The sequence below is a fragment of the Aotus nancymaae genome, unplaced genomic scaffold (genome assembly GCF_030222135.1).
Source record: "Aotus nancymaae isolate 86718 unplaced genomic scaffold, 86718_ANA_hifiasm-v0.15.2.pri h1tg000008l, whole genome shotgun sequence".
Lineage (NCBI taxonomy): Eukaryota > Metazoa > Chordata > Mammalia > Primates > Aotidae > Aotus > Aotus nancymaae.
Window position 1 is genome coordinate 19,477,350 of NW_026988419.1, and position 15,422 is coordinate 19,492,771.

Here is a 15,422-nt window from a genome sequence, read left to right on the forward strand (position 1 = left end):
TCATTAAATTAAGCATACAACATTTCAAACATGATATCAGAAAGGAACAAGACTTAGTTTCCTGTATAAATTCTATTTTGTAGAAGTCAGTAACTTTAATATATCATAAATCATGTAATTAAAATGCATTTTGGTTCTCATAACTTATGAACCATCATTGGGATGATAGTCTAAATATTTAATAACTGATATGGCATAATCACCAACCAATCAGAATGGACATTAGACAAATCAGAACATGTTTATGGTTATAACACTGTACAACTATGACTATTATCCCTAAATTAATATATTTCTGGTAATTTTTTTTAAAGTTCTCAAGGTATCCCCATTATTATTCGCACATTATTTTCCACATGTGCTGGCAGATAAATAAAATTGCTACTAGCCTAGGGGATAAGAAAACAAAATCAAAGTGAAACACAGTTAAATTTACGGATAAAGCACAATACCAGTCCCTATAAATTTCCAATTTTTCTCCATACAGTTCCTAATTTACATTTACATTAAAATTACGTTTTAATGAAATCCAATTCAGGCTTTCACAGAACTGTAAGAACATGTGTATTTTTTAATATACACACGTAATAAAATCTCTTAAAACTTTAAAATGGGAGGAAGGAAACCCAACTCATGTGCTGTGATGATTAAAAAAGGAAGCACGATTCCTGGAGCATAGTATACCTCATTCCAGGTATTAGTCATAGACTTGCCTATCCATAGAGCTACATAGTCTGACATCCTTCCGTTTCTCCAGTTCCTTTCTCCAGGATCAGTGAGGTCAAAATTCTACTTAAGAACAAAATGGATTTGCATATACAATAGGGCCACTCAACAGGGAATGAAATAATGGGATCATAAAATAATTCAGTAAGATCACCTGGTCACCCTTTCTCTCTTGTATTTTATCCTCTCCCCTTACAGTTCTGTGTCCAGATATGGTAGAACGGGCTTGTTCTTAGAAGGAGCATCTTAGTTTGGCTCTGCCTTATGCTTTTGAGATAAAACAAGTTGGCCTATTTTCTTTCCTCTGTCCCTCCGTCCCTCTCTCTCTCTCTCTCTCTCTCTCGTTCTCTCTCTCTCTTTCTCTCTCTCTCTCTCACTTGATTTTTTAGAGACAAGGTCTTATTTGGTCACCCAGGCTGGAGTACAGTGGCAGGATTATAGTTCACTGCAACCTGGGCTCAGGGATCCTCCCATCTCAGCCTCCTGAGTAGCTGGGACCACCGTTGTGCCACATACCTGCCTATTTTTTAAAATTTTTTTGTAGAAATCAAGTCTTGCTGTGTTGCCCAGTCTAGTTTTGAACTCTTGGCCAAGAGATCCTCTTTCCTCAGCCTCCCAAAGTACTGGGATTACAGGTGTGAGCCATCATGCCTGGCCCGGTCCACTTTCTTCTTTTCCTATTTCAGTTTTTAATATTTATTTTTAAGCAGACCATGCCTTAAATAAAAGACAACAAAGTGCTCTGGAGGTGCTGGCATAATTCAGCCCTAATTCCTTGAATAGGAATGTACACTGGGGTGTAGGGTGGAGTTCTAGTTCCCAGGAGGAACACATAGGTAATTAGGATGCCTCTTGCACACAAGACATATCAGAAACCCAGAAGATAATACTAGAGAGATTGTCTTTTACGTTTTTTTCTTCCGGAGACAACGAATTGAAAACTAATGTCAATAACAGGATTCCGTGTCTTAGCTTTCAATCAACTATCGCCAAGTGGTCAGTAATGGGACTATTTCAATATTCAAAGTAATTGATTCATTTCTCCTAATAGATGTCATGTATCAATATAATGCCAAATACTATTATTAGAATAAGAATCAGAATAATATAAACTTAAAGATTTTAGTCTCTGGATTTAGACTCTGGATTTGAATTTCAACTCCACATTTAATCAGCTAGGTGACAATGGGCTTATTATTGTCTTTGTCTCTCAGTTTTCTCATCTATAAAACAGTTGAAAACTGTGATAAGAATTAAATAGGTCAATACATGAACCAACCCTATGGTTCAAAAGACTTTAGTGAAGGACCAGATCCAGAGGTGTGGGTTAATGTTGCTTCACTATGGAGGCAATATTCTTCTGAGCACTGTAACTCAGCAATTTATTTTTATGTAAAGAGCAAGATAGTAAATACTTTAGGGTACCCCAGGCATGGTGTCACCTGCCTGTCTGCCTAGCTTCTCAAGAGGCTGAGGCAGGAAGATTGCTTGCATCCAAGAGATCCAGACCAGACTGAACAATATCATAGGACCCCATATCAAAAAGAAAAAAAAAAAGTAAAATTTTAGGCTTTGGAGGCCATATATCTCTGCTGCAAATACTCAACCTTGCTGTCTTAGTTTGAGAACAGCCATAGAGAATATGTAAATAAATTGGCGAGGTTGTGTTCCAATAAAGCTTCATATATGAAAAGAGGCCAAGCTGGCCAACACCTGCTTTAGCTACCATCCTTTTGAATTGCAAAGTTTTTGCACTCTTGGTGGGAACACAAATTATTTCTAGGCCTGTGTAAGCTCTTGGGATTTTCCTTCTAACTCTTAAGGTAGATTTTTTTCTCGCCTCAAGCTTTCATATATTGACTCTTAGCCAGCTGAAGACTGGAGGGGACTCTGCAGATCTTTCTGTGTGTGTGGCTCATTCCTCTTCTGTATCCTGTCCTGCAAACTCAAGCTGCCTTGGCTTTCCTGGACTACCAACCGGCTCTTCAACTCTGGCAGTCTGCCAAAAGTCCTTCCACCCCTGAGTTGAAATACATAAACTTTCTCCAAGCTATATTCTGGACAGTCACAGCACTCGCCCTGTTTACTTTCTCTCTCTCAGGTATTACTGTTTTTTATTGCCAAATATTACATGCCTGAAAGCCCTTGTTTCCTGTATGTACATACATTTTTGTTTCTTTCAGTTGTTTCAGATTAGGAATAAGTCTGGTTAGTTCAGGTTAGGAATAAATCTGGTTGGTCTCTGTAACTTCATCTTGGCTGGAACTGAAAGTCCCTATAGATTTATATAATTTTAAATACAAAAATTCTGAGGCTCCGAAATATTTGAAAATTTTGTCAAGATCATTTTGCTACTAAGTAGTGGAGGGAAATATCAAAATTTGGGCTTCCAATTTCTAAATGAATGTCTCTCCATTACACTACACTGTTTCTATTAGAGGGAATTAACTACAAATTGCCTTTTGAATAAAAAATGATGAACTGTAGTCTTTTCTAGGAGAAACTGATAAATCAAATTTGAACCAAAGATTTTAGAATTATCATGTCGTATCATAAAAAACTGGAGGGGGGTCTGGTACATTTTGCACTTTGAATGGAGTCACATATTTTTCATCTCATTTTAGCATTTGTATTGTGGTTCTGATTGTGGAGACTATAATGCTAGGAAACCGCTCATTTTAATGATCCGATACTGATAAGCTTTCTACTGGAAAGTCCCCATCTGGCTCAAACTTCAACTTCTGCATTTTCTTAGGACTTAGGATGTGACTTCTTTGCAAATTTACTGGAATTAGTTTTACAAAGGAGAGCAAAATATTGCTAAACTACATAAACATGGCGAAATGAGAGATGTAGAAAAGTATGTGTATAAATTCTCACAGTTCGTTTTTATTACTTTCACTATGCAATTCCATTTAACATTTTCTGAAGCAGCAATAAATTTTTGAATGATAAAACATATGGCATTTTGAGTATGCCAAGTCAGAGATACTATTTAGGCAGCATTATATTACCAGGAGGCTCTCTGTTTAATGAGAAAGGAGCACTTATCCCTTTACAAACACTTGGGTTATAAATATATCCTACTATATGTATGTATCTATAAACACAGATAATCTGTGCTTTTCACAAGCAATGTCTTTGATAATAAAACATTATGTAAATAATGCTCCGCCACACACAACTTTTTTTAAATGCGTGAGGGGCTGATTTTTTACAGCAACAGAAAAAGCTAAACTCTTAAGTGGTGATTCATATATCTTTATAACTTTCAAATGAAAATACATATGTATATATCATATTACATATATCTTTACTGATGAACTATTTAAGTAATTTTTAATATTACATAAAAATGAGGTTTTAATCCTTCTTTTACTATTTGTGTATTAATATTTATGCTTCCCCTAGAAACCTTCTACAGTGGCACACAGCCTCAGGCATCTTTCTTACGCACCAATATGTTGACTGTTTTCTGTCATACCTAAAGTGAATGAGTTGACCTCTCAGACTCCTTCAGCACTAGGATAAAATGTGGTAGATGACTATGCTGAGAGTTCTTTATTATAGAATATCATAGTCCCTTTGAATATCATCATCCACATTAGAACACTGAAAGGCAATTGTCTCCTTCCTTATTTCCATTAGGAGAAATAGGTCATGTGCCTAAAGTCTAAAAGGTGCTGAAAATATGATTAAACCGAAGGGTCTGAATTATAGTCTATATTCTTTTTCTCCACCTTTGATTTTTCCACATTTTTGCCAAAGCTACAGTTTAAAAATAATACTCTGTGGTAATCTCTATTTTAAGATAGATAAGGTATTATTGTTTATTAGAACAGATATACTTTTATAAATCCAAAATACAAATATTTACTTATGAGGTTCATAAATAATGAGACAATTTTGTTATACATGAAAATTTGAAATCTAAGATTATAGATAACAGTTTCAGCCTTTTTAATGACTCTCCCTTCCAAATTATTTCTATATTGTGTTGAATTTGCAGTGATAAAAAATCCCTTATTCATAAAGATCAGTCGTTTCATAAGAAAACAGCTCTTTTTAAACAGTACGCCTCATAATCTTGAGATGCCCTTAAATTAATCTGATCCAGAGGCACTAAATATTATTAGCAACTTTTGTTTGTATAATGGCCACTTAAAGTATTTAATACACTCACATTTCTTATATGAATTATCTCAGACAGGATGCTATTTATAGTTCCACATGTGTTACGTAATAGTATGATGACATTACCTGTGTGTTTTCAATAGTCCTAGAGCACGGCGGAGACAGCCGAGCATTGCCTGGTCTCACATTATGTAAGTTGTGGCAAATAACGCACTAGGTATATATCACTGCACAATTTAATTCTGCCACAGAGTTTTGACTAGAAAACACGGTTAGGCATAACTTAACTATGTGAGCCCTCAATAAATGTTCATTATTGACAATAGTGTCAATTATACTCTTGCTTTTTTGGAAAATGATTGTATCATATAGGCTTATATTGGCTTGCCACTGAAATAAAGATATATTCAAATGAATGTGTATTTTGAGACTACAAAATCAGATTTGATTTTATTCTCATATTTTCATGATACAATTTTGTTATACTTCTCTTTTAAATAATTTTTTTCCTGAATAAATGCCAATTAGAAGAGACCTATGTGCCCCATCCGTATTTCAATTTTGTTTTGCTCTTGATTTGCACTCTTCTTTACTCTCTTGAGATGAACATAATTTCTGGTTTAACTTTGTGATTTTTACTTCTTTCTTATTCTCTCATTAGACTTTATGTTTGCTTTCCCTAGTTTCTCCAACTTTTGATATATTTCAACCTTTTTAAAATGAAGAGTCATTGAGGACTTGTCCCGTACGGAAGCACAGATTCCTCATTATTCAATGAGAAAATCTTTATGACAGTAATTTCTCACACACAGAGAACTAAAATTAATTATGGCAGGTTCCTTAAAGAAAGAGTCAAAGGATGGGAAGGTCAGGTTGAAATCACATTCCTTGAAACTGATAAAGTGTTTTCATTAGTAGAGTCCCTCGTTTATACGTGTTGTCTTTGATGTTTTTTGCTGTTCCACTGCTGATTCTTATACTTTTCTTAATATTAGTGTATTACCAAGTATATTTCAGTCATGGAGAAAAGAAAATAGGTTTTCTGTATCAAGGACCTTAAAATCACACTGACCTGTATAACAGAACATAGGTACTGATATTTATTTAAAGTCTTGTTTATCTGACTATGCAAATAACTTTTGGGCTGGATGACAAGGATGGTAAAGAACAAGTGGCAACATAGTTAATGACAATAAAATATATGGCTAATATTAATTGTATGGTATTTCAAAGCACCTTTTAACTTCTATTATTAGAAAGTACAGCCAAAAGTTTTGAAATTTCAGAGTTCAAAATTCAAAGACATGAATACTTGAATGCTAGCTCAGGATAACAAGATGGGATTTAAGGATGTGAAACGTTTATGAAAACCAAGTGAAAGCTGTAAAGCTCCTTTAGAGCTATGTTGTCAATGTAGATTTCACATGTCAAAAACTATAAATTTAACTTTAATAGGCTTTTGCGGTATAAAATGAAATTCTTTTATTTTGAAACATTTTCAAAGAAGCCATTGTTACCAGGTGGTTCATATGCCAACCTGTAATGGCAATATAACTTAAAGTTTGTTGAGAAGACAAACTTACCATTTTTTAAATTGCAGATATATAACGGCAATATTATGAAACCAGTCCCAAGAAAAACACAGTTATCTTCTGACTCTAGAATTACTCCTGGCATATTCATACTTTTTGGACTAAAGAATTAATATGGACGATCTTAACAAATAAAATATTTTCGTCATATTTATTCTTTACTTCCTTATTTAAAATCAAAGTATTTGCTTTCTCCACAACTTTGATTTACCACAAATAATGCTCAAAGATTCAAAATATTCTCAAAACTTAAAATAGTTTAAAACATGTATCATACTAGCAAAGAAAAAATATATTATTCAATAACACATATACATTATTTAGTAAACTCTATCATTAAAGATGCAGATACAACTGTACTTTTAACCTTATAAATGTACAAATGGAATTATTGTGTTTCATAAAATCAGCTGCTACACTATTCCTCATCAGCAAAGATAAAATATTGTATCTAATTTCTAATATTTATATCACTGTATAATAAAAGCTAAATATAATAAAATAACATTATAGAATGAAGAGCACATAATTGCAACAATAAGATAAATATTTATTTCAAATTAATTATAAAATCTAGACAGTATGGGGTAACATTAAATTTTTAACACTAATTTACTACATTAAAAATGTTTCAAGTTCATTTTTGCTAATCTTTTGTTCTCTACTGTCAGCTATTCTGCCTTTAGAAAATCCAATTTGCTTACCTTGGATGGTGATTCTGAGGAATGTAGGCTCAAACAATTTGCATGGCACTGCTAACAAACCTGTTACCTAGATTAGTACATATTATCTCCTCTATTATTTCTGACTTTAAATATATGATGAATATAATGCTTTCATATGACACACTATATATAATATGTTAAAATATAATGTAACACATTGTAATATAATATTAAGAACAGAAATTTACATAGAAATATATACATTGAAGCAGAAATAAAATAGTTTCAAAACAAATATTGTTATTAGCTTAGTCAGAAACGTTAGATAAAAATGATCCTACCTGATGAATCAAAATTCACCTCATTGCCAGGACTTGGACCTATATCTATGGACACAATTGGTAACAGCTTCCGAAAGTCCCATAGCTTTGTAACCCCACAGGCATCACAGGATGCTATCATGTGACCCTACAAAATATAAGATAAACAAAAATAAAATGACTATACACATACACACACACACACACACACACATACACTACACATATACAAATATTTTTGGTAACTTACAGACAAAATGTAATTGTTACAATTTTATTACAGCCATAAGATTACATTCCTCTCAACTAAAAAGTAGTTGTTAATAACTTTATTTTGGACATAAATTATTTAAAATAATATTCTTAATATATGAAATCCTACACTAAGTTTTTGGAGAAAACGTTTCAGGCAAGCATTTTCATTTTAACTACTTTAGAAGATGTAACAAAACAAAAACATATACACTCATAATTTGCCTATATATACATATATCACATGTCATGCATATGATATATGTAACACTTAAAAACTGTGAATGTGGGAAAATTATATCATATGCACATCTCAGCTTTTATGCTTGCAATTAGTTAGCATTCATAATTTATACCTCAAATAGAGAAAAAAATAAAAACAGAGGTAGGAGGCAAACTGGACATGATGAGAGAAGAATATCATCATAGCAGGTAGAATGACAGGGACCAAGTGATGTTGATGGCAATAAAATGGTGCCTATTGTAGTCTGCTAGTCAAAATTCTCAAGAAACACAGTTGGGCTTGCTTTGGTAACATGTAGTGGAACAAGGAAGAAGATAATTGGATAAAAGGGATAGAAAATGGAAGGGTGGATGGATTGAAGTTGCATGGCAATAGAAGGTGGGGAAAGATACTTTTCCAGCATAGTAGCAGCAGCCCAGGTTCATCAGTTCAGAGCCCAGGGTCTGTCTACATGCCTCCTGCTGGTCTTTCAGGAAATGTTTATTGAGCATCTACTTTATGACAGGACATGGGGATATGCTGGTGAATAAATGGGGTTTCTGCTCCCCAGCAACTCATAATCTTCGCTTATTCTCATCATTCTGATCATTTAATTTATTCGTCCACTCACAAATTAAATGAGTATTGGTCACATTAAAATGATCAATTATGTTTATAATACATCAATATACTGTTTCCAATCTAATGTACAGTTTCCCTTTCAGCTGCAGTTCAAATCTTTTAATGTCAACTTAAAAACCATCCTCTCATTTTCTCCCTACAATTTTTAAAATGTTAAAGATAATAATTATCATATAATTTTCCATATCATTTTGAATTAGCTCACATATTTTCTCTTACTGCTGAATTCTTTCTGTAAAATAAAAGTACATCCTGTTTTACAGTTTAAGTGGATTCATTGTTTTTCTCTAAACACACCAGTAAGGCGATGAATGCAATTAGTTTCAAAATTCTCTAACTGTTGCCACTGGAACAGTAATACAATAGCCTTGTCCCAATCTAATAAATGAGATGCTTAATCTTTTTTATGACTTAAAAGGAACATGGAGAACTTGGACTGTCCTCAAATAGGTAAACATGTATTATAAGAATTGTGAGGAATCAGTGAATTTCGTTTCAGAAAAGGAAAGAGCAGTTCTCGGTATTAGCATGGAATATTAATGTTAGAAATTAGAAAGAATTCTTTCCAAATATAAGGGCTTTCAATTATCTTATAGAAGTCAGAGGATGGAAATTTATTTCAATTTTGGGAACAGAGTAGATAGGTTTTCATTGGAATTTAATTTGTATGCACCTGTCACTGCAAGCAGGTGATGGACTTGATGTTCTTTTTTTGGTCTGGAGTCTGTGAATTAAAAACGATCTTAAAGTATATTTTATCCCACTGAATATTAAAATTTGAGGAAGTATACTTAAAATAAAAAATTGTTTCATTATTTTTACTGGTTCAAAATGAATAGGTAAAGAGTTTTGATATTTTTTCATTTAATACTTAAAACTTTTATTGCTGTCAGATGGTCAAGGTCAATAGTTTGATAATGTGAAACTAAGTCAATATTTATTAAATGCTTTTAATGATCCAGGTACTGTGCGAAATGCTTCATTAATAAACTAGTACATAACAAATTTAAGCAATTTTGAACAACTAACATCCTTTAGTTAGAGTTTTCCCATTGCCTTAGAAACTTAAAAGCCATGACAACGTATGCATTGTGGTAAAATGAATATAATAACGTTTTAAGTAATAAATTTGTGTTCAGATTGAATAACTGAAAGATGCTTGATACTGGAAGAACAGCTTAGCTATATATCTAGTTAGCTAGTGAGGCAGATGTAGTGCCTATTACAGTGTTTGGAGCATAGGAGAGCTCAAAAAAATATTTGTTGAGCTGATAGATGAGTAATGCTTCCTCAAACCTTACCTAAAAGTTTTATTTTGGTCCAGTCCTTCCAAAGCAGTCTTGAGGTGAATTTTAATTCTAACCTTGAGGGTTGTAAATCACTTACAAGACAGAAAGCAATGGAAAAGACAGAGAATCTAGAACAGATACTTAGAACATTCTAATGCTCTGTACCCTTGTTATTTCTCTCATTTCAAGAAAATTGGAGGGCCATCTGTCAATCTCCTTCCTTGAGACAGAAGAAACTAGAATGTTGTTAATCCAAATGGTGTAGCGTGAGTTTTGAGGGATGTAGAGATAAAGAGATGTGGGAAGGAGATTAGTTGACAACCTGGGGAAAAATCATTTTATATACAATTTATGACAATCAAGCTATAGGTAGGCATTTAACCTAAATTAATAAATATTTCAAAGAAAATGGTTTTAAAGATAGGTGAGATTTCATTGACAATCTCAATGAGAGTCAAGACTCAAGAGGCTTGGAATCTCTAAAATACAATTCTGGTTGTCACTGATAGTAGCACTACTGATCCCGAGGATGGGAAGGTACTGAAGGTGGATGTGCAGAAAGCTCTCAAAGAAGTTCAGATGGAGATCTATGACTGTTTTTGTAACACTGAATCTTCAGCACCCAGTAGAGTTCTTACTACATGTTAGGCATTTGGTCTTTGAATAAACAATTGAATGAATGAATATAAAGGGAATAAAGAGTAATCAATGTTGACTCTATGTGATTTAAAATAATTCATTTTAAAAATAAGGAAATATTAACTGAGTTGAAGCTCAAGAAACTGTTTTGTGGTCACAAGACTCAAATGAGTTAAATAATGCAGTAGAATTTAGCAAAGTAAACAAAGGGCACAGCTGAGATGAAAACGAATAGTCATCACTCCTAATTGCCTCTGTTAAGCCTCCCATCACCAAATTAAAGATTCTATAATGAGAAAACCATATAGACATGAAGTTAATAATAAGTTAGAGAGTAGAGGAACACAAGACCAATCTAGCTTCATCTAGGCTGCTGCTAATTTATCAGAGAAAAATTTAGTAATAGGTATCAAGGATCAAAAAATGGTTCAAACTTTTGAAACTTCTAACACTACTTCTGAACTTTGTTATAAATTAAAGAAAAATGTATTATGAAAAAAGTATTGTAGCATTATTTATAAATAATTAATGGGCTATTGTGGATTCAGAAACCTGCTTGAGGCAACTTGCACACTAACTTGGAATCAACGGCTGCAGAGAGACAAGCAGACTGAACTATTATCTCTCTGCACAGAGGTTCCAAATATGTATATATGGTAAAACAAAGAAAGAAAAGAAGAAAACTGGAATGCTAATGAGGCCATTAATAATTTAAATAATTAAAATACTATTTTATAAACCAATAGTATTCCTTAATACAAACATATCTGATGGTTTTGTATAATTTTTTTAAACAAATGTTTCAAACTTGGACATTATCATAACTTTTAGGATTACAGGACTATTTCTCTGATAGGTTAAGAAATATTATATAATAATATAATTTTATAGCAAAGTCCCTATGTATTTATATTGCATCTCTAGAAGAAATAGGGTATTAATCTATTTTGGAAGACTCAGGTCCAATTTGATTGTACTTTGAGACTTCATCCTGATGAATTAGCTAAGTAGTTTCTTGGTTCAATTTGCTGGGTTTTATATACATATATATTACATATATAATTACATTTTTCTTTGGAAAGTTGATTTACTGAATAATAAAAACATTTTAGGCCCAGGACATTGCTTCCTTTCTACCATGGTTCCTCAAGGCTCAACAATAGGATACATATAACATTCTCCTTTCAAAGTGTCATACTGCATACTATAAAAATTAAATGAATGGTTTTATATCAACTGTGTATATGTGAGAATGCTGTAAACACCAAGTGAAAGAACTTTGTTTTGTTAGCAGTACATTCTGGTGACCTAGAATTAAATATAGTTCAGGTTCATTAGATAATTGTAGAATGAGTAAATGAATACCTTAGATAAATAATTATAAAGTTGTTAAAATAACAATTATAGAACCAACGTAAAACTGGAAAAATTTATGCCAAATTGTGGTTACATTAATTAGAAGTATATAATATACATGTACAATGATTAAATGAGGACCTATATTTATCATTTATAAAAAAGTATTTTGTATGTTTATAATCCTTTAATACTTTAAATGTAAATAATATAAATAATTAAATTCCTCAAAGATAAGTTATGTATTTTTCAAATATCATTGACAAACATATTACAATTTATTTCATTTATTTCATGATATTTTAATGTATTTTATTTTACTTCACTTTTTAATTTTATTTTTGAGATAGAGTCTTGTTCCGTTGCCCAGGGTGGAGTGCACTTCGATATTATAATCTCAAACTCCTGGGCTCAGGTGATCCTCCCACATCATCCTCCCAAGTAGCTGAGACTACAGATACTTATCAAAACCCCAAGCTAATTTATAAATTTTTTTAGAGGCAGGGTCTTGCTATGTTGCTCAGGCCAGTCTCAAACTTGTGGCCTCATGCGATCCTCCCACCTTGGCCTGCCAAAGTGCTAAGATTACAAGGATGAGCCACTGTGCCCAGTCTCATGAGACTTTAAAATACGTCACTGGTACAAGTACTGATATTGGGAATAAGAGGGTACTAAATGTGTTTGCATGGAAAGCTCTCAAAGAAGTTTCCATTTAGGTCTGGAGCTCTTTCTGTAACAATGAATCTCTAGCACCCAGCACAGTTCCTGCTACATTTTAGGTATTTGGTTTTAAATCACTAATTGAATGAATAAATATAAAGAAAATAGAGAGTATTCAATATTAATTGTATGTAATTTAAAAGGATTTTTTTTCAAAAACATAGAAATTTAAATGAACTAAAACTCAGAAAAAAAATGTTTTTGTGATCATAAGACTCAAAACATACATTTGTATACTTTATAGCTTACCTTATAAAATATCTGCAAATAATGTCACAGCTGATTCTCACAATTACATGATGAGTCAAACTATGATTCAACCTCACAATATAAAACTAAATATATTCTAGAAGAATTAAATAACTTATGGAAGGACTCTGAGTCAAGATGATCTTAAAACATGACAAAATAAGACAATTAAAAACTAGCAATAGCTAACACTAATTGGGTAATTACTATGTGTCACTCAGGGTTCCAAGCATTTGTAAACACATACATGCATATAACAGGTAATACAAAAAAAAAAAAACCAAAACCCAAAACTATGATGGAATAGGTAATCACCTCCATTTTATGGATGAGGAAACTGAACAACAGAAACCTTAATTCACTTGCCTACAGTTCACAAAGTTAAAAAAGAAATAGCCAGGATTTAAAGCTGTTTGGCTTCAGAGTCACTAACCTGCACTATGTCTCAAAGACAGAGTGGGGCTAAAAAATGACTTTTAAAAGTATAAAGCCTTGAAGAGTTTCATAGCAGGATAACAGGCATACTATACACTAAGTAAAACAGAACAGAAACACAAAATAGAGAATAGGGATGAAAACATAGGCTCTTAGCTTTGGGTTTGGAAGCAGACTGGTCATTCAGCTTATATGGGATGATAATAGAGACTGAAAGAGCTTTGTGTCAGATGGAAGATAAACATCAACTTACTGCTAAAACCATGGCTGATATAAGATTTCCTGACAAAATGAAGCTGACAAAAGTTGCTGGCCAACGCTGTTTGAAGCCACAATTTTTGTGAATCTATACATTTAAGGACTCTAGACTTAATACACAGTCTCACAGCCTGGATCTGGACCAATCAGCACACTCAGCGACTAAATCTTTGGTTTCAAAACCAAAGGACAGGTTTCCTCTATCGTAAACGTAAAGCCTATCCTAGGACACTCTGGAGCTAGTGGCCTGGGAGGCATGGGACAAAGGAGATAGCTACAATACTGAAAGTTATGGAAGTGGAAGCATAAAGAAAGAGCAAGAGAAATAAAGGGAGTTTAAAGAGAGAATCAGACTTTTACTTACTTAAAAGAAGCTACCAAAAAATTTCCATAACATGCAAAAAGATCTAAAGCTAATACAGTCAGTAACTGGAAAATAAAATTGATGATCTGTATAGATTAAAATTATGAAATCCTGAAAAAGATTTTAAAGCATGAGTTTCAAAGATTTGAATAAAGAGGTAATACTCATTAAAAAAAAGAAAGAAAGAAATGAAACAAACACAGTCTAAAATGCCTTGAGAAAACCAAGAGAATTAAAATGTTAGTTACTGAAGAAACAGAGCTCTATAGACAGAGTGTACCCTATTCTAGACAAAGTTGAAAAGAAAGTTAGTGGAGTGGAATATTACAATCCGGAAAATTTAGCTAGATTGTTGACACAGAGATTAAAAGATAAAAGCATGTAAACCATTAAGAGACTTGAGGGTGGGGGTTATGTATTCTAATATATGTTTTATAAGCATTACAAAAGAAGATAATGTAAAGACAGTCAACAGCAGCATCCGAAGGTGTAACAGCTGAAACTTTTCCAGAATTGAAGCAAAATATGACATCAAGACCAATATTGCACTACAAATTGAGCATAATACATAAAAATAAAACCACAACTAAACACAGTGTAATAAAAAATGTGGGATACTATGGACAAAGAGAAATTTATCTACAAGTGAAAAATTACAGATAAACTATTAAAAGATTTTAAAGACACTTCAGTTGATTTTTAAAGTAGATATTAGAACCAGTGGGATAATGTCCTCAATGTACTGGGGGAAAAAACCCCAACCTAAAATTGTATGCTTATTTAAATATCACTTCGAATTGAATGCATTTTCATTCAATGACTAAAAATGTTGTTAAATTTAAATATCTTATGGAAAGAAGTATTAATGTTTGTATTTCACTGTAAAAGAGCAAAATCCTAAATATAGTATGTGTCAAAATATATAATGGTGAGCACAAATATTTAAAAATTCAGTAATTTTTAATCAAAGTTAACTGTTGACTATAAAAGACAAAATGCTGAATCCAAACTCTAACTCTAATTCTAACCCTAACCTAATCTAAATCTTATCCTAATTAAACAAAATTCAGGAAATGTTAAAAAGAAGCAAATACCACAAGATTAACAGAAAATACAAGTTATGGTGATACCAATCCAGAAATATCTTTCTCTCTCTCTCTCTCCCTCTCTCTCTCTCTCACATACACATACACATACACACACACACACAAATGAGATATACTTAACAACTAAAAGTAAGAAACAACTAAAATGGCTTAAAAAAAACAATACAACTATGTGCAACTTACAAGAGAAACGTTAAAAACAAGCAGAAACAATAACAAAATTCCCCAAATAATCAAGAGTGAAAATAAAGGAATAAAATTATTAAATACCAATTTCTAAGAAGCTGAGAGAATAATGTCAGTGTCAGAAAAAATAACTACAGTAAAAAAACTTACTAGAGTCTATTATTAAAGAATAATAAAGGGAATACTCCAGTCACAAGGCGTAACTAATAAATGTATACATAAAGACAAATGACATTTTAAAATATTTAAAAAGTTATCATGAGTAT

The 15,422-nt window shown here is 32.5% G+C and overlaps 1 protein-coding gene across 3 annotated transcripts in view; it reads right to left on the reverse strand.

The window, feature by feature from the left end:
- The window catches only part of SPAG16 (sperm associated antigen 16), a 1,059,797-nt gene that overhangs the window by 254,755 nt on the left and 789,620 nt on the right, over window positions 1-15,422 (reverse strand). For all 3 annotated transcript variants that reach the window (XM_064373027.1, XM_064373029.1, XM_064373028.1), the window contains one exon: window positions 7,459-7,585. In XM_064373027.1, coding sequence (XP_064229097.1) covers window positions 7,459-7,585 — 127 coding nt within the window. The remainder of the gene's footprint in view (window positions 1-7,458; window positions 7,586-15,422) is intronic.